At 44.4% G+C, this 20,429-nt stretch overlaps 2 protein-coding genes across 16 annotated transcripts in view; one reads left to right on the top strand and one right to left on the bottom strand.

Annotated features, from left to right (window-relative positions):
• Positions 1 to 20,429, bottom strand: part of STARD9 (StAR related lipid transfer domain containing 9) — a 135,884-nt gene that overhangs the window by 82,498 nt on the left and 32,957 nt on the right. The window lies entirely within an intron of this gene.
• LOC108177031 (large ribosomal subunit protein eL39) lies at positions 7,989 to 8,411 on the top strand. Its single transcript, XM_051850524.3, has one exon. The coding sequence runs from the start codon at positions 8,064 to 8,066 to the stop codon at positions 8,217 to 8,219; it is 156 nt and encodes a 51-aa protein (XP_051706484.2). The 5' UTR covers positions 7,989 to 8,063; the 3' UTR covers positions 8,220 to 8,411.

Below are 20,429 nucleotides of genomic sequence, written 5' to 3'. Positions count from 1 at the left end.
CACCTTTCTTTCTAGTGCCCAAGAAGCAGGTGCACACAGAGCAAGGCCACCATCTAGATATAAGGGTTATTTCTTTCCACAGTCTGCACAGCTTAGGAGAATGAGCTCAGTATGAACTGTGAGAAAAACAACAGAATGTTGCTTTGTCCTTGTCTTTATCTAAATTCAAGTAACTGCCTGAAGGTTTCATGAAAATAACGTTGAAAATGCCATTTTCACTGGATAGAAAAGATGTCAACAGGCAAAACCACTAGACACCAAACCTAAGACTGGTGGAAACTGTTTAAGATGCATATAACATTCTTCAAGAACTGTGAGGCTTAGGTCATTGTAACTTCCTTGGTGCGGAAAAAAAAAAAATCAGCCTTAGCGTTTTGAAAGGCAGGCATTATGGTGCAGTGGGTTAAGCTGCTGCTTGGGATGCCTGAATCTGATATTTGAGTTCAAGCCTAGGGTAGAATCCCACCTCCACCTCTGCTTCTAATCTAGCTTCCTACTAACGTGTGTAGGCAGCAGATGAGGCTCCAGTACTGAGACCCTGTCACCCCCTTGGGAGACCTGGATGGAGTTCCTGGCTCCTGGTTCCAGCGTGGCTGAGTCCTAGCTGTTCTACAATATTTAAGGAGTGAGTCAGTAGATTGGAACCAAAGTCTCAGTTTCCATCTCTCTCTTTCAAATAAATAAAAACAATTAAGTTTTCAAAAACATTAGATGGGCCATAGATTGAGAAAATATTTACAAAACACATTTCTTATAAAAAGGCCTATTATCCAAAATATATAAAGAACTCTTAAAACTCAACAAGAAAGTGGACAAACCAATTCAAAAATTAACAAAAAAGGGGGTCGGCACCTGGTGCAGCAGGTTAAAGCCCAGGCCTGCAGCGCTGGTGTCCCATATGGGCACTACTTTGAGTCCCAGCTGCTTCATTTTTTAAGCAGACATTATTTTTTTAAAAAGATAGATTTATTTATTTATTTATTTATTATTTAATTATTTATTTGAAAGGCAGAATTACAGAGAGGCATATGCAGAAAGAGGTAATAGAGAGAGGTCTTCCATCCACTGCTTCACTCTCCAGTTGGCCCCAATGGCCGGGGCTAGGCTGATCCAAAGCCAGGAACCAGGAGCTTCTCCTGGATCTCCCACGTGGGTGCAGGGGCCCAAGGACTTGGGCTGTCTTCTGCTTTCCGGGCCATAGCAGAGAGCTGAATTGAAAGTGGAGCAGCTGGAACTCCAACCGGTGCTCCTATGGGATGCCGGCACTGCTGGTGGCACCTTTACCCACTACGCCACAGAGCTGGCTCCTGCTCCACTTCTGATCCAGCTCCCTGCTAATGTGCCTGGGAAAGCAGCGGAAGATGGCCAAAATGCTTAGGCCCCTGCACCCACATGGGAGACCAGAAGAAGCTCCTGGCTCCTGGCTTTGGATCAGCTCAGCTCTGGCCATTGCAGACATTTGAAGAGTAATCCAGTGGATGGATGACCTCTCTCTCTCTTTCTACCTCTCTCTAACTCTGTCCAATAAATAAATCTTTTTAAAAAATGAGCAAAGGATCTGAACAGATACTTACCAATGAAAACACACAGATGGCAAATAAGATGCCTGAGTTGCAAATAAATAAATAAAATCTTTAAAAAAAAAGAGTTCAAAAAACCAAATGCAGTAAGATGAATCTTAAGGGATAGACTTCCCTGATTACTTGAGACAGCCACATTATCAGACACATGGAAATTTATTTAAAAAATATTTATTTATTTTGAAAGGTAAAGTGAGAGAGAGAGGGAGAGAGAAAGAGAGATCTCTTCCATTCACTGGTTCACTCCCCAAATAGCCACAAACGGTTGGGGCTAGGCAGATTCAAAGCCAGGAGCTTCTTCTGGGTCTCCCACATGGGTGCAGGGGCCCAAGCACTTGGGGCATCCTCCACTGTTTTCCCAGGTGCATTAGCAGAGAGCTGGATGAGAAGTGGAGCAGCCAGGACTCAAAGCAGTACCCACATGGGACGCCAGCACTGCAGGGAGTGGCTTTACCCAACACACACACAGCGCTGACCCTCGGGAATGACATAATGACTGTTTATATTATCTTCCCAATCCCAAGTAGACTAATAACAAAAAAGTCCCACATGACTTCATTTTAGGATGAGAAAGGATTCAAAATAATGAAACATTAATTTCAAATGCAGTTACCAGAATGTTGCATGAGGGATAACTACAAATGTATTTCAAGGTCAAAAGAATTTAGTATTAAAAAAAAAAAAAAAACACTGGAACTAAAACATAACTCCATTAGCAGGAATCTGTAAACTGGAAAATGATTCCTGACAACTTCTGGAAACTGTTCAAACATATGGTTTCACTAACGCTATTAGTTACTTGGGAAAACCTTAAGTAACCCAGAACTGTAATTAGACTTTTTATCACCCATAGATGCTGAGACAAGGTTAATACCATCTGTGGCTCTATTAACCCATCCTGTCTCTGAACTTGCTATAGTGGTATAGAAAAGCAGGGTTCAGAATGCCTTAGTTGACCTGTGAAAGCAGTAGAAGACACCCATGCTTGGGCCTCTCCACCCGTGTGGGAAACCCAGAAGAACCTCCTGGCTCTGGATCAGCTCAGCTCCAGCTATTGTGGCCATTTGGGGTGTGAACCAGGGGATAGAAGACCTTTCTCTCCATCTCTCCCTCTCTCTGTAACTCTACCTTTCAAATAAATAAAAAATCTTAAAAAAAAAATTAGAATGCCTTAGTTGAAGACAGAGCAGTCATGTAAAAATATACAATTTAATGAGGACTTAACTTAGTTGGGGAAATGACTTAGAATGATTTATCATTTCCTATAAACAGTTACACTAGAAGACAGCTTTTGGAGCTGTCTAGGTTCCAAACTTGGCTCTTTCATGCAAGTAAACTTATTTCAGTTGCCTCATTTATGAAATGGAGATAAAAATAGCTCCTATACCTTACAGATCTTTATTTATTTGAAAGGCTGAGTGACATAGAGAGGGAAAGACAATGAGAGACATCTCCCATCTCCTGGTTCACTTCCCAGATACCCACAGCAGCTGGGGCTGAAGCCTGGAGCCAGGAATTCCATCTGGGCCTCCCATGTGAGTGGTGGGAACCCAATACTTGGGCCATTACCCACTGCCTTTTCGGGTGCATTGGGAGGACTCTGGATCAGAAGCGGAGGAGCTGAGACTCGAGAGTCAAATAGCACTCCCATATGGGATTCAGTACTTCCACAGGGGATTTGGACTTAACCTGCTCAGCTGTCAGCTGTGCACAAACACACCCCCAACCAGCCCCCTCACCCTGGCCCAAGCTTCACAGGGTCTTTAAAAGGACTGGCTATATTAACACATGTGAAGCTTTAAAATAATGTTTGGCACAAAGTAAAAACATGTTTTATTACACACACAGAATTTTTTTTCATTTGCATGTATAAGGACCATTCAAAAAGATTCCCCATTCTCTCAGGTACCCTCATATAACTTAAGGGTCAGAGAGAAAGATGACTCTTTCGAGTTGTCCTTATGGATACAAATGGAAAAAATATAATAACAATAAAGTATAAAAATACTATAACGTATAACAAAATAATGCACTTATTCTGGAAAAGATACATGAATATAGATACCATCCTTAATATAGTCCAATTTATTTGGAACAAGTTTTAACTTATTAAAAAAATTTTCTAAACCCCTTCAACAAACTTTTATGATAAATAAATAATTAAAATTCTTTCTTGGGGTTGGCATTGTGGCGTAGCAGGTAAAGCTGCCACCTGTGGTGCTGGCATTCATATGGGCACCAGTTCAAGTCTCGGCTGCTCCACTTCTGATTCAGCTCTCTGCTACGGCCTGGGAAGTAGTGGAAGATGTCCCAAGTCCTTGGGCTCCTATACCCATGTGGGAGACCTGGAGGAAGCTCCAGGCTCCTGGCTTCAGATCGATAGAATTAAAAAGGAGGCTGGCGCAGCAGCTCACTAGGCTAATCTTCCACTTGCGGCACTGGTACCCCGGGTTCTAGTCCCGGTTTGGGCACCGGATTCTGTCACAGTTGCTCCTCTTCCAGTCCAGCTCTCTGCTGTGGCCAGGGAAGGCAGTGGAGGATGGCCCAAGTCTTTGGGCCCTGCACCCACATGGGAGACCAGGAAAAAGCACCAGGCTCCTGGCTTCGGATCAGCGCAGCGCGCTGGCCATAACAGCCATTTGGGGGGTGAACCAATGGAAGGAAGACCTTTCTTTCTGTCTGTCTCCCTCTCTCTCCCTCTCTCTCTAACTCTGCCTGTCCAAAAAAAAAAAAGAATTAAAAAGGAGAGAATGATCAAACATGGGAAACAGGGCACACGGCAGATTCATAAAATGTCAAATGCCCTAAATAACACTCTGGCCTCAGAATCAGCCCTTAAGGCATTAGGATCTGGCTAAAAAGCCCATGAGAGCATTTCAGGCATGAAAAGCCAAGATACTGTGGCAAAAAATGACCTAAATGAAAGATCTCTGTGAATGAGATCCTGGTAGAAAGAAGGGGCCGTTAAAGAAGAAGGTACCTTTCTTTGAAGGGAGGAGAGAACTTCCACTTTGACTATGGCCCTGTCTAAATAATATCAGAGTTTGTGGACACAAGAGGCTTCCATAGCCTTGGTAGCTCATGACAAGAGCCTTGGGTGATCACTGATGTCATAAATAAGAGTGTCAATTGTTAAATCAACAACAGAAGTCACTGTGCACTTGTTCCCCATGTAGGACCTCTGTCCTTAATGAGTTGCACTATAAGAATTAATGGTAAAACTAGTCTTCAAACAGAACATTATGCTTTGTGTGTCTGTGTGGGTACAAACTGTTGAAATCTTAGTATAGCATTGATCTTTTGTATATAAAGATAATTAAAAATGAATCTTAATGAAGAATGGGATGGGAGAGGGAGGAGGTAGGATGGTTTGGGGGTGGGAGGGTAGGTATAGGGGGAAGAACCGCTACAATCCAAAAGTTGTACCTATGAAATTAATATTTATTAAATAAAAACTTTCTATTTTAAAAAAAAGTCCACAATGGCTGAGGTTGAGCTGGACCAAAGCCAGGAGCCAGGAACTAAACATGGGTCTCCCAGATGGGTGGCAGGGACAACTACTTGAGCCAATGCCTGTTTGCTGTCTCCCAGGGTCTGCCTTAGCAGGAAGCTAGAACTGGGATCAGAGCCAGATTTGAACCCATGAACTCTGATATGGGATACAGATGTCCCAGGCAGTATCTCAACTGCTAGGCCAACCACCTACCAAGTACAGTATTTGTTTTTGCTTAGACAGAAATAATTAAAATTTAATGGCTAGCTAAGTATTAGATATTAACAAATTAAGGTTTTAAATTTAATTTTGTGAGAAAAGCACGCTACAGCCCTGCTCATTAAGTACTCAAATTTAAGTCACTGTCTACTCAACAGTTTATTTGAAATGCAAACTAGTGAGAGAAAGCAATCCTCATCTGTGCCAACATTGCAAACCTACTCCCACAGAATGTCAAGGAAATACCTTCCAATCTTCATAAATGTCAGGTAAATTCAGAGCTGTTCCTTCAGTCCCACTGTAGGTCATTCATCCTTAGGTCTTTACCCAGTAAATGTTTACAGACATGTCTGTTCTCACAGTAAGCCTAGATGGGAGTTAACCAACATAGTTTGGGCATTGACCCCAGTACAGACCAGATAATGTACTTAGTCTTCCGGAGATTTCTCCAGGAAAAAAAAAAAAAAAAAACTACTTGACTTTGAAGGATGAATCTAGAGTTCCCATTTGCTATCTCTATTTTATTTATTTTTAAAATTTTTATTTATTTTAATTTTAAAGACAGAGGTATTCCATATACTGGTTCACTCCTAAAATGTCTGCAACTTCCAGAATTGGACTGGATCAAAGCCAGGGGCCCAAAACTCCATGCAGGTCTCCCAGGTGGTGGCAGGGACCCAAGTACTTGAATCATCACCTGCCGTCTCCCAGGGTGTACACTGGCAAGAGGCTGGTTCAGAAGCAGGGTAGCCAGGATTTAAATCCAGGCACTCCCTGATACAGGACGCAGGTTTCCCCAAGTGGCAATTTAACTGCTGTGCCAAATGTCAACCCATGTCTCCAGTCTATAATGTGAGCTACAGAGATTCATTTCCCATGTTCATGTATGTATTTAAACAATTCCCAAGGAACAAGAGGAGGAAGAAACAACAACAGGAATTTTGAAACACAGGCAAACATGAACAAAACCAACTGAAAACTATGCCATACAAAATGGAGAGAAGGAAAAGCAATTATTTTTAAAGAAATCAGTCTTTAAAAATAGAAGGTAGGGGTCTCTTAACCTTAAGAAGTATTTGCTTGGGGCTGGCACTTTGGTATAACAGGTAAAGTCACTGCCTGCAGTGCCAACAACCCATTGGGCGCTGCTTCGAGTCCCAGCCACTCCACTTCCAATTCAGCTCTCTGCTGTGGCTTGGGAAAGTAGCGGAAGATGGCCAAGTCCTTGGACCCCTGCTCCCACGTGGGAGAACTGGAGGAAGCTCCTGGCTTTGGATCAGCACAGCTCCAGCCATCGCAGCCATTTGGGGAGTGAACCAGCAGATGCAAGCTCTCTCTCTCTCTCTCTCTCTCTGCATCTCTGTCCTTCAAATAAATAAAATAAATCTTTTTTTTTTTTTTTAAAAAAAAGCATTTGCTGTTTTCCTAACAAGAAGTTATCATTGCACGGAGTACTATGAGAGGTCTGAAAAACATTTAAAACACTGTCTTGGTTTTAATTTACCACACCAAATTTACCACATAATTGCACAAAGAGACCACAGAGTCAATAAATAGTTTATTGCCAGTATATTGTAGAATCTGAATGAGGAGCAAAATGAAACAAATTAAAGAAATCTTCAGAACAGAGTTGACACTTGAACTATGCATTAAGCTTTTCAGTTGTCCCTTATATCCACAGGTTCTATATCCACCAATTCAACCAATAGCCAGTCAAAAATATTAAAAATAAAAGGATGGGCATTTAGCCTAGCAGTTACGATGCCAATTAAGATGCCCATGTCCCATCTCAGAGTGCCTAGTTTTGATACCCAGCTCTAGCTCATGACTCCAGTTTCCTGCTAACACATATCCTGGGAGGCAACAGGTGAGATCTCAAGTTATGAGTGCCTGCCACCCAAGGGGGAGTCCTAGATAGTGATCCTGGCTCCCATCTTGGGTCTGGGCCAGCCTGGCTATTGAAGGCATCTGGGGAGTAAATTAGCAGATGGAAGCTCTCTTTTTCAATTTTCTCTCCCTCTCTAAAATAGTAATTTTTTTTTTAGTTTTTTTTTTTTAAACTTTTATTTAATGCATATAAATTTCCAAAGTACGACTTATGGATTACAATGGCTTCCCCCCCATACCGTCCCTCCCACCCACAACCCTCCCCTTTCCCACTCCCTCTCCCCTTCCATTCACATCAAGATTCATTTTCGATTATCTTAATATACAGAAGATCAGCTTAGTATACATTAAGTATGGATTTCAACAGTTTGCACCCACACAGAAACATAAAGTGAAATATAATAGATGATTTTTTTTAAATGATGATGAAATCAGAGCAGACCTATTGTCATGTTTAATCCCAGTGAGAGTCAAGTTGGGAATTGATAATTTCTTTCTTTTTTTTTTTTTTTTTACAGAGGATCAGTTTAGTATGCATTAAGTAAGGATTTCAACAGTTTGCACCCCCATAGAAACACAAAGTGAAATATATTGTTTGAGTACTCGTTATAGCATTAAATCTCAATGTATAGCACATTAAGGATAGAGATCCTACATGAGGAGTAAGTGCACAGTGACTCCTGTTGTTGACTTTACCAATTGACACTCCTGTCTATGGCATCAGTAATCTCCCTATGCTCCAGTCATGAGTTTCCAAGGCTATGGAAGCCCTCTGAGTTCTCCGACTCTTATCTTGTTTAGACAGGTCATAGTGAAAGTGGAGGTTCTGCTTCCTTTCTCCTTTCCTCCGCCATCGTGGTGGGTGTCCCTGATTCTTCCTCGCCATGTCTTCTCACAAGACCTTCAGAATCAAGAGGTTCCTGGCCAAAAAACAAAAACAAAACCGCCCCATTCCGCAATGGATTCGGATGAAAACTGGTAATAAAATCAGGTATAACTCCAAGAGGAGACATTGGAGAAGAACCAAGCTGGGTCTATAAGGAATTGCACTTGAATGGCGTGCTCATTTCTTCTGTCTCAATGTCACAACGTCACTATCACCACATCAAGTTGAAGATGTCACCATCATCTGGACAGCTGGACATGTTTGATTAGGGCTGTGACCAGTGGGCTGGTTCAGTAATAAATATGTGATCCCTTTTGAAAAAAAAAAAAAAAAAAAAAAAAAGAAAGTGGAGGTTCTCTCCTCCCTTCAGAGAAAGGTACCTCCTTCTTTGATGACCTGTTCTTTCCACTGGGATCTCACTCGCAGAGATCTTTTGCCAGAGTGTCTTGGCTTTCCATGCCTGAAATACTCTCATGAGCTTTTCAGCCAGCTCCGAATGCCTTTAGGGCTGATTCTGAGGCCAGAGTGCTATTTAGGACATCTGCCATTCTATGAGTCTGCTGAGTATCTCACTTCCCATGTTGGATCACTCTCCCCTTTATTTACTCCATCAGTTAGCGTTAGCAGGTACTAGACTTGTCTATGTGCTCCCTTTGACTCCCAGTCCCTTCACCATGACCTACTGTGAACTGAAACTGATCACCTGGAACAGTGAGATGGCATTGGTACATGCCACCTCGATGGGATTGAATTGGAATCCCCTGGTATGCTTCCAACTCCACCACTTGGGGCAAGTCAGCCTGAGCATGTCCCAAATTATACATCTCTTCCCTCTCCCATTCCCACCACCATGTTCAACAGGGATCACATTTCAGTTAATTTTCAACACTTAAGAATAACTGTGCATCAATTACAGATCTAAACCAGTCATATTAAGTAGAACAGATAAAATAGTAATATATACTCAGGAAAAAAATCTATCTGAACTATACATGTACATCCTTTTTTCCTTTTTTATTAAGATTTATTCATTTCAAAGGTAGAGTTACAAAGAGAGAGACAGGGGGAGGGATGGAAGAGAGAAGGGGAGAGGGAAAGAGAGAGAGAGCATGTGCACCTACGCTTCCATCTGCTGGTCTACTCTCCAAATGGCTACAACAGCCAGGGCTGGGCCAGGTCAAAGCTAAAAGCCTGGAGCTCCATCCAAGTCTCCCATGGGGGTAGCAGGGGCCCAAGCACTTAAGCCTTACTTTGTTGATTTCCCAGGCACATTAACAGGGAGCTTAACATTAACAGTGGAGCACTCAGGACTCAAACAGGCTCCCATATTGGACTCTTTTTTTTTTAAGTAATGATGCTCATTGAGGTTTTTTTTTTTTTTTAATTAGTTTATTGATTTGAAAGGCAGAATATAGAGGGAGAGAGAGAGGTCTTTCATCCTCTGGTTTACTCCCCAAATGGTTGCAATGGCTGGAGCTGAGCTGAACCAGCTTTCTCCAGTCTCCTACGTGGCTGGCAGGGGCCCAAGCAGCTGGGTCATCTTCTACTGCTTTCCCAGGCCATAGCAGAGAGCTGGATTGGAAGTGAAGCAGCCGGGACTTGAACTGGTGCCCCTATGGGACTATATCACTGTGCTGGCCCCTAGACTTTTTCCTTAATATACTCCCTGAACAATGCAGTTTAGCAACTATTTTACAAAGAAGATACATTGTATTTGATATTAGAAGTACTCTAGAGATGATATAAAGTACATGAGGGGAGGCAGGCGCTGTGGAGCAGCGGGTTAACACCTGACCTGAGGTGCCGGCATCCCATATGGGCACCAGTTCGAGTCCCGGCTGCTCCTCTTCCGACCCAGCTCTCTGCTATGGCCTGGGATAGCAGTGGAGGATGGTCCAAATCCTTGGGCCCCTACACCCACGTGTGTCGCTCCCCCTCTTCGTGGAGGAACGACACAGGACCCTGCGCTGTTCTTTTGTCTGCTCGGCCCTCCCCGGGTTTGCTGCTGGTTCTTCCCGGGTTGGCTACTGACCCTTCCACCTCCGTGGAAGGGCGGTTCCCCCTGCCACTTTCCCCACTTCCGCGGGGGAGCGGCACACCGCTGGCCGGCTCTCTCGGGGGCTGCACAGGTGTTCCCCTTAGATGTTCCTGGTGCATGTTGTCTCTCTCCTCCTTTCTAGTCCTCTTCCACCAATCCCAACTCTGCTACCCACACGCTGAGTACGCTGCTCTCCTGCAATCAGGAGCAGGTCCTGCTGTTTATTGGTTGAACTGGAGGCAGCTGTGTAGAAGCTGTTTCCTCCTCTCCCAGCGCCATATTGTGGGAGAGCAGATGCATAAAATAAGTCTTAATTCCAGTAACAGTCTAGTCCCAGTTGCTCCCCCCACACGTGGAAGACTTGGAGGAAGCTCCTGGCTCCTGACTTTGGATCAGCGCAGCTCCGGTTGTTGTGGCCATCTGGGGAGTGAACCAGCGAATGGAAGACCTCTCTCTCTGTCTCTACCTCTCTCTGTAATTCTGTCTTTCAAATAAAAATAAAATAAATCTGAAAAAAAAAAGTACATGAGGGGATATGCATAAATTACATGCAAACACTATGCCATTTGATATAAGGAATTTGAGCATCCACAGATTTTCATATTTGGTATTTTGGTCCAGGAACCAACCTCCAATGAATACTGGGACAACACTATGCTTATCTCAAAACATGCTTTGAGAGATGTCCTAGCCTTAAAGCCCCACATAATGTTCCCAGATTATATCACATAAAATATAACCTGTATCCTTGTCATTTCAGATCTTCAGGAAGTCAGAGCTTTGGATGAAACAGTGGAAAAACCAGGTCAATGTACTTCCTCTGCAAAATCCTTCTACCTCCAGTTTGCCATCCATTAATAATCTGGCTGTTAACTTTGGGAAGTTCATATTTATAAGTACTCCCCACCTAAGGAACAACAGGCAGCCAGGTAAGTAACCCTAGAAACAGTACAACAAAACCCTGTGCCCCGTTTCACCATGTTAGTTCTTTTTGAATAGGCAAGCACATGTACAAAGGAATGGTCAGTGGCTAGATATTCTGAGCATCAGCAGGGTCCCAGTGGTAGGGGCGGTGACCCATTCCCATTACACAACTGCTTTGGTGCTGTGAAGAACATCCTACACTGTGGCATAGTGGATTAAGCTGCTATATGTGGTGCCAGCATCCCACATGGGTGCCGGTTCGAGTCCTGGCTGCTCCACTTCCAATCCAGCTCCCTGCTAATGCTCCTGGGAAAGCAGCAGAGGATGACCCAAGTGCTTGGGCCCCGGTACCCACATGGGAGAAACAGAAAAAGCTCCAGCTGTTGCCACTGGGGAGTGAGCCAGTGGATACAAGATATCCCCCACTCTGTAACTCTGCCTTTTAAATAAATAAATCTTTTGTAAAAATAAAAAATAAATCAGTCCTAAAACAAAAATTAATCTGTCACCAGATAAAGCAGGACCTTCTAAGCACTTCTCTGCTGGTTATTGTAGACTAGCCCTCTTGGCACCACTCCCCTTTAAGGGAATTAATTCACGGCCTCTCTTCTAAAGACAGAAGACGAGACAGAGGATTTCATTTTTCTTAATAGTGAAATAGACCTAAAGAACCCTCCATATGTTCCCACTTAAATTTCTCTGATCACATAGTTACCGTTTGACTATAGAACCAGAAGAAATTTGGATAAGAACAAAGTATCTATCTTTATTCAAGTGGATTCATTATATTGTTTCAGATAGCAGAAAGAAGAAAAAAGGCTGAGGCTTGCAAGCACTTATTGTATTCTGTCTTCTCATAATTGTATAATCTGATCTACAATGTATAACCAGCACTTCCAAGTAAGAAACAAAATATCATCCCAAAAGGAGAAAAAAAATTAAATGTCATTATTGAGCACAGTATATTTAAAAATGTGTTTATTTGAGAAACAGGCAGCACAAGCTCCTATCTGCAGGTTTATGCCCTCAGTGCTTCCAATAGTCCCCTGCTAGGGCCAGAGCTGGGAGCAGGGAACTCAATAATTTAGCCATCACAACTTGTGCTAGCAGGAAACTGGAGTCCTGAATGGAGCCAGGTATTGAACCCAGGCACTCTAACATAGGGAAAAGTTGTCTTAATGGCCGGGCCAAACTCCCACCTCCAGAATATTTTCATTGATTTTATATAATGGTTTTATATGATAATAATACTTATTAGCTGCATGGTCCCAGTTTTCTAATATGAATATTAGGCAGTGACGATAAAGTTCCTCACAGATGTATCATGAAGATTAAATGAGTCAATGGTTATGGTACTAAGAACGGAGCCTAGAGACCAGCATTGCAGCATACATAGCAGGTTAAGCCCTTGCCGGCATCCCATACAGGAGCTAGTTCGAGTCCCAGATGCTCCTTTTTATTATTGTTATTTACTTATTTGAAAGGCAGAGTTACAGGGAGGCAGAGGCAGAAGCAGAGAAAGAGGTCTTCCATCCACTGGTTCACTCCCCAGATGGCTGCAACGGTTGGAGCTGTGCCGATCTGAAGCCAGGAGTTTCTTCTGGTTCTCCCACATGGGTATGGGGGCCCAAGGACTTGGGTCATTTTCCACTGCTTTCCCAGACCATAAGCAGAGAGCCGAAGTGGAGCAGCCAGGATTCAAACCAGAGCCCATATAGAATGTGACACTGCAGGCCAGGGCTTTAACCGACTGTGCCAAAGCTCCGGCCCTACTGCTCCACTTCTGATCCAGCTCCCTGCTTAAAGGACAAGGGAAAGCAGCTGAAGATGGTCCAAGTGCTTGGGTCCCTGTCACCCACGTGGGAGACCCAGATGAAGCTCCAGGCTCCTGGCTTTGGCCTGGCTCAGTCCTGGCTGTTGCGGCAATTTGGGGAGTGAACCAGTGAATGGATGATCTCTCTCCCTTTCTCTCTCTTCTCCATAACTTGCCTTTCAAATAGATAAATCTTTAGAAAAAAAAAAAAAGAGCCTAACACAAAATAATAGACAGTTACTATGTTATTAACTGTTTAAGTCATGTTTGTTTATTTTCTAATTTAGTCCTCACAAAACTCTACGGTAAGTATCTTTATTATATCCATGTTATAGATAACTCAAATACAAAGAGATAAAGGACTTGCTCAGGACCATAATCATTAAGTTGTGAATCTGGGAAATAAATTATACTTTTAGTTACTATGCTTGACGATATTTCACCCAAGAAGGGATGGGATGCCAAGGAGGAGAGTCTGGGGTCTCTCTAGTGAATGTAACTCTTATCAGCTTTACTAGAAGATTAAAAACAGCAATTCCTACTCTTCCTAGGTCAGTCTCTCAGTCCCCTCTGTTTAGTGCTTCCCTTTCTGAAAAGATATAGAGGGGAGGGAGATAACAAATAGCAATAAAAGCTTATACAGAATAAACATACACACTAATTGATACATATTTACACACAGAAACAAGTTCATATTCCAAGCATAAACCCCTAGTTCCAAAGGGAACCAGAAAACCTGAGTTTTGAGATCACCAAAGAAAAATTTATTTATTTTGAAAGTTACAGAGAGAGGAGACAGAGAAACAGAGATCCTCCATCACCCCAGCGTTGCACACAGGGCTTTATCCACTACACCACAATGCCGGCCCAGGATCTTGAGCCTTCAAACAACGCATTTTTGCTAATGAATGTTCCCAGGGATATCTGTCTGAATGGCATGTGTGATCTGGTAGGTTCCATATGTGGCTGCCCTACTCTCTGGACAAAAGCAGGCAGTTCATAGGACAGATGGATATCTAGCTCTAATGCTTCCCTCCCACCTACAAAAAGATGAATTCATTAGCTAGGACTCTGTGAGGAATGATGAAATATGACTTCACTGGAATAGAGTCCAGATGATTCTAAGTTCCTGCCATTCCCATAGCCCCTTCTAAAAAGACAAGCTACAGGGCCAGCATCGTGACATAGCAGGTAAAACCACTGCCTGTGACACCAGCATCCCATATGGACACTGGTTCATATCCTGGCTGCTCCACTTCCAATCTAGCTCCCTGGGAAAAGCAGCAGAAGATGGCCCAAGTGTTGGGACCCCTGCTACCCATGTGGGAGACCCAAATGAAACTTCTGGCTCCTGGCTTTGGCCTGGCCAAGTGCTAGCTGTTGCAGCCATATGGGGAGTGAACCAGAGGATGGAAGATCTCTGTCTCTCTGACTTTAAAATAAACAAATGATTCTTTAAAAAAGGCAAAGTGGGACACACACTTGGCCTAGTGGCTTAGATGTCTGCGTCACACTGTAGTAACTAGGTTCAAGTCCAGGTCCACTCCCAATTTCAGCTTCCTGCTAATGTAGAACCTGGGAGGGGCAGGTGATGGCTTAAGTAGTTAGGTCACTGCCATCCCCATAGGAGACCTGGAATGAGTTCCTAGCTCCAGGTTTCAGTCTGGCTCAGTCCTGGCCATTGCTGGCACTTGGAGAATGAACCAGAGATGGCTGTGCTTGCTCTCACGAATGCAAGCTCTCCGCCTCTCAAACATTTAAAAATAAAAAGACAGGAACATTTTGATTCCTTGATCATAATTTGCCAAGTTTCAACCCTGCTTTCCAGGCCCTTCCTGAGTGGACCCCCAAATAGAGTAAACATATTTACATGGGCATAAGAGTGACTGTTATTAGATGACCCTGTAAGAATGCTAATAGGGTATGCCACATAGGCTAAAGATTAACTGACACAATCAGCTCTCTTAGGGGAGCTCTCAGGATGGAAAGCTACCACTGACCTTCTATAGTAACTGATGACTTTTGAGCAGTCATGAATGACGTTCCAGGGCCATGTGGCCTGCCTGTGTGTCTGCAGAGATTTGCCGGCTTCCTTATTTCCCCACAGACCACATATCCAAGACTTCCCACATGACATAACCTAATCACTTCTCTTCCTAGAGCCAGAAAAAGCCCTATCACAATGGCAAATTTAATGGTCAGCAGCAATAAGCACAAAGCTAAAACACTGAACAGCAGTTGCCCAAAAGTGAAAATGTTAGCAGTGCCTAGTAGCTAGCCTGGACAAGGACATGAAGGTGGCAATTTATCAGGAGTGAAGAAGTCTGTATTCCCAGGTAGGATCCAAGAGGAATAAGACAGGTGACAGAACAATGGATAGCAAATAAAATAAGGCGACACAGGACATCCAGGAGAAGGCCTTTATTCCATCAGAACACCAGCAACAACTGGGGCAAATCACCTATCACATTTCCATTCTAACAAGGATCCCACAGGGAGCAGGTATTAGGGCACATAGGTTAGGCCACTGCCTGTGACCCCAGTGTTAGAAAACTGGCGCAGTTTTAGCCAGGTGGCTGCACAGCCCAGCTACCTGAGCCAGGCTTCACCCCCATCCTAATGGGATTCGCTGCTCCTGCTTCCCTGCCCGCCCTCAGGCAAAGTTTTAAAAGGGCTGTTCCTGAACACATGCTCTCTTGACTCTTCTCTCTTGATCCTTCTCTCCTGCTCTCTCTTTGCTTCTCTCCTCCTCTCGTCTTTCTTCTCCCTCCTCTCTGTCTCTCTCTCTCTTGCAGTCTCCTTCTCTCTCTTTTTCCTTCACCGCCCCTTCACTCCGGGGTTCTGTAGGGTGTCCCCCCCCAATAAACCCTTTCCCTTACTCCGGTGTCCGGTGTGTTTTGCGATGGCTAACATTAATATATAACACCTAGAATCCCACATTTTAAAGATTTATTTATTTGAAAGGCAGAGTCACAGAGAGAAGGAGAAACAGAAATCATCCATCTGCTGGTTCACTCTTCAAACGACCTCAATAATAGGGCTGGGCCAGGCCAAAACCAGGAGGCTGGAACTCCATTTGAGTCTCCCACATGGGTACAAGGGGCCCAAGGACTTCAACCATCTTCTGCTGCTTTCTCAGGCCATTAGCAGGGAGCTGGACTGGAAGTGAAGCAGCCAGGACTCAAACTGGTGCCCATGAGGGATGCTGGCATTGCAGGCAGTAAGTTTAATTTGTGCCACAATACCAACCCCCAGCATCCCATATTCCTAATGCACCTAGGAAACCAGCAACATATGACTGGAATACTTAGACTTTTGACATCCGCTTGGGAGACCTGGATGGAGATCATGGCTCTGTGCTTCAGGGTGGCCCAGCCCAGGTTGCTGAGGTCATTTGGGGAGTGAACCAGTGGATGGAAGATCTCTGTCTCTGTCCCTCCCTAACTCTGCCTTTCAAATAAAAAACACATCTTTTTTGGGGGGAAAAAGATATAAATATCCTATGGGGCAAGGGAGGCAAACTTTTGCTATATTTGTGGCTCACAGTCTCTATCATAACTACTCAACTCCATGTTTGTCATATACAAAAGCATCCAAAAACAAATGACATGACTTTTTTTCCATAAGAACTTTATTTAATGAAGTGGTAGACAGTTTTGACCCACAAGTCATGGTTTGTCACCCCCATGACAGTATATAGAAGTCTTTTTCAGAGCCAACTTCTTCAAAAATACCATGCAGATTTGTGGGTTTCAAGAGGAAAAGGGAACAAGGACAATAGAGTCTTGTATATGTGAATAACCTTTCAGTTATCAGAAATGAATCAAAATAACTTATCATTTAATTAAGGTAAATTCAAAATATGGGTATAGATCACCATGATCCACTTTCTTGCTCTGATTAGTAGTGCATCAGTGTTAGAACCATTAAGTTGTTAAGGTAGCTAGGTAGGTATTAGCCTATGTACGTAGGAGGAGCTCAAGAAAATGAGGCATTTTGAAGCAAATAAATTGACGTGCAATGGAACGAGGAAACGAGTTCTGAAAGCAGGACTCAGCATCTGGTCTGTCTCCCCTGCCCAAGGTGTCCTTGCCTGTCCTTTATCAAAGGGAATTCACGGAATTCAGGGAGCAATACAGCTGGCCCTACTGGACTGAAGGAGTCATTTGCTTCTCCAATAGGTAATAACCCTGACGACCAGTACTATCCAGAGGGACTTGTTTAGGAGAATCCCACATTCAAAACTTCCCACCCCAGACTTTCCCAGGAGAGGAAGGATGGAAGAAACGGGGGACCTGTACTCATGGGTCCAGACTGGGCTCCCAGTACTCTTCCGAGACGCCGCCTGGTCTACCAAGTGTAGCCAGTTCTGTCGCTTCCCTTTTTCCAATAAACTAGGCTAAAATCGCGTTCTTGTCTGCTCGTTCATCGGCCACATTCTTCATCGTGAACAGAATAAGTTCCCGGGGCTCAAATCAGTGCCAAAACAGTAAGCTCAACACTGAACAGTCTATCAGGCAGGCTAAATCTAACAGTAAGGCAACTAGAAAGGCTAAATTAGCTTACTGGAGCAAACCTCAAAAGTACAGTGGTTTAAAATAACAGAAGTTTATTTCTGGACCAATGTTCGGGATAGAGGTTAAGATACCACTTGGGATGCTCTGCTTCCCACACCCTACAGTGGAGCACCTGGGGTCCAGCCTCAGCTCTCTTCCTAGCCTCTGTCCTGCTATGTGCACCCTGCAAGGCAGCGCTGATAGCTCCCGTACTTGGGTCCCTGCCACCCACATAGAAGACCTGGATTCAGTTCCTGGCTTCTGGTTTCAGCTGTTGCAGGCATCTGAGCAGCAAACCAGTGGACAGGGGAGCTCTTTCTCTCTTTGTCTTTCCAAATAAATTTTTAAAGACTTTAAAAAGAGTGACATTAATTTTTCAGGGAAAAATAGCTTATTTTTGGTTCAAATTACCTGTGAATCAGTAGGGGGCTCTGATTGTTTAGCTTCCCTAGGAACCAAATGACAGAACCAACCTATCTCCAATGTTGCTGACCATGAAGCCAAAGGAAAGAGGGCTTTGGAAATTCATCACACAGTTTTATCTAACCAAGTGAGGCCAGGAAGTGAGATCATACCATGCAGCAGGAAATGAAGAGCTATGAATATTCACAAGCAGCATGAATGACCACCACATAGCAATGGCTGGGCCACTTTTAGTTAAATGCTCACAAAATGAGGTTCTTATTCAAAAACATTCCTAATTGAATGGTATGCCAGAAGCCACTGTCACCTTCATTTAAATTAAGGACTTTGAAATTGCAGGACTCTTAAGGCATCACAACACATCAGGTTGTTTTTTGTTTTTTTTTTTGTTTGTTTGTTTTTGTTTTTGACAGGTAGAGTTATATAGTGATGGCCACTACGGCCGGCACTGCCCCGATCCGAAGCTAGGAGCCAGGTGCTTCTTCCTGGTCTCCCATGCAGGTGCAGGTGCCCAAGCACTTGGGCCATCCTCCACTGCCTTCCCGGGCCACAGCAGGGAGCTGGACGGGAAGAGGAGCAACCGGGACTAGAACCCGGCGCCCATTTGGGATGCCGGTGCTGCAGGCGGAGGATTAACCAAGTGAGCCATGGTGCTGGCCCCCCCATCAGTTCCTAATGTCCACAATGGCAGATGCAGAAGATCTAGGCAACTGATCTGAGTATTTACTGACCATGGGATCTAACCAGAAGTTGCCTGAGGAGCATGGCTATCCTGCAAAGTTCTCGGGACAGGATACTTGAAGTGGTCTTACCACACCCCACTTTGGGACAGCATGTATTTCCCAACTCCTCAGTTCCCTGCTGAGTCATTTCACCCATACACTTGGAACCCTTGTACTTTCTCATGAACACTAGGTTTGACATGCTTAGGCAGGTAGCTAGAGTGTGGCAAAGAGGTAAGGAATGCCAAAAACAAAGCTACATGCACCATCCAAATCCTATCACCCTTCCATGCCAAATCAATATAGCTAAAGACTAGGTACTAGGGCTAGCACTGTGGCGCAGTAGGTTAATCCTCCTCCTGTGGCACTGGCATCCCACATGGGCGCTGGTTCGAGTCCCGGCTGCTCCTCTTCCAGTCCAGCTCTCTACTATGGCCTGGGAAAGCAGTAGAAGATGGCCCAAGTGCTTGGGCCCCTGCACCCCTGAGGGAGACCTGGAAGAAGCTCCTGGCTTTGGATTGGTGCAGCTCTGGCCATTGCAGCCTAAAGGGGAGTGAACCAACAGATGGAAGACCCTTCCCTCCCTCCCTCCTTCTCTCCTTCCCTCCTTCCCTCCTTCCCTCCCTCTCTCCCTCTCTCCCTCTCTCTCTCTCTGCCTCTCCTTCTCTCAATGGAAGTTGGCCCAAGTCCTTGGGCCCCTGCACCCACGTGGGAGACCCGGAAGAAGCTCCTGGCTCCTGGCTTCGGATCGGCGCAGCTCTGGCCGGGGCAGCCATTTGGGGAGTGAACCAACGGAAGGAAGACCTTTCTGTCTGTCTCTCCCTCTCACTGTATGTAGCTCTACCTCTCAAATAAAATCTTAAAAAAAAAAAAAAAAAAGGCAGGTACAGCTACTCCTCCTCATGCAGCTAAGCCTCACTTTCCATCATGCTACTTTACTGCAGATCACCACATGTGCTGCAGCCCCACTCCAAACCCTGCTTCACTAAATCTTTAGTCAGGCCCTGCCCCAATCATCAGGCTTTTGTCATATAAAAATGGCCACCCCTGCTTGGGTAAGGGCAATTCTCCCGCATGAGGCTGCTAGCACTCACGTTCTATCTACTATCCCTCTGTGCTTCAATAAATCCTGCTTTTCTGCTCACCTCTATCTACGCCTCCCAGTTGTATTCTTACACATGGGAAGACAAGACTAAGGGTTAAGGTTAGGGTTAGGGTTAGGGTTAGGACTAAGTTTAGTTGTTGGTCTCTCCAAGCCCAGCCAGGGCTCTCAATGCCCCAACATAATTTGGGGGTCCATACTTCCTCAACAGATCTGTGTTTTCACCCTCCAAAGTCAGTGCCCATGCCGCTTCGCTGGAACACGGCCCTCAGGTTGCAACAACTCCTTTATGGAGTCAGGCATCGTGCAGGTGGCTTTAACAGATGACTAAGGGGTCTAGAAAAACTCATGAAAAATTCATTTTTTAAAAACAATTGAGATTTTTATTTTTTTTTAACATTTACTTGAAAGAGTGACACACAGAAAGAGGGGTATCTTCTATCTGCTGGTTCACTCCCCAAATAGCAAGAATGCCTGGAGTTAGATGAAGCCAAAGGCAGGAGCCTGGAACTCCATTCAGGTCTTCCACATGGGTGGCTGGGACCCAAGCCCTTGAGCCATCCTCTATTGCTTTCTCAGGTGCATTAGCCGGGAGCTGGATCAGAAGCAAAGCAGCTGGGACTCAGTCACTCCGATATGAGATATCAGGATTGCAAGCAGTGGCTTAACCCAAGATGACACTATACTGGCCCATATTTTGTTCTTAACTTTTTTTTTTTTGAGGGTTAGTATTTGCCTCGATGGTTAAGTCACTGGGTGGGACACCCCCATCCCTTATTGGAATGC

The sequence above is a fragment of the Oryctolagus cuniculus genome, chromosome 12, assembly GCF_051225735.1.
Source record: "Oryctolagus cuniculus isolate XC-2025 breed Fujian yellow rabbit chromosome 12, ASM5122573v1, whole genome shotgun sequence".
Lineage (NCBI taxonomy): Eukaryota > Metazoa > Chordata > Mammalia > Lagomorpha > Leporidae > Oryctolagus > Oryctolagus cuniculus.
Note: the sequence above shows the minus strand (reverse complement) of the source record. Positions and strands in the feature narration are given on the sequence as shown.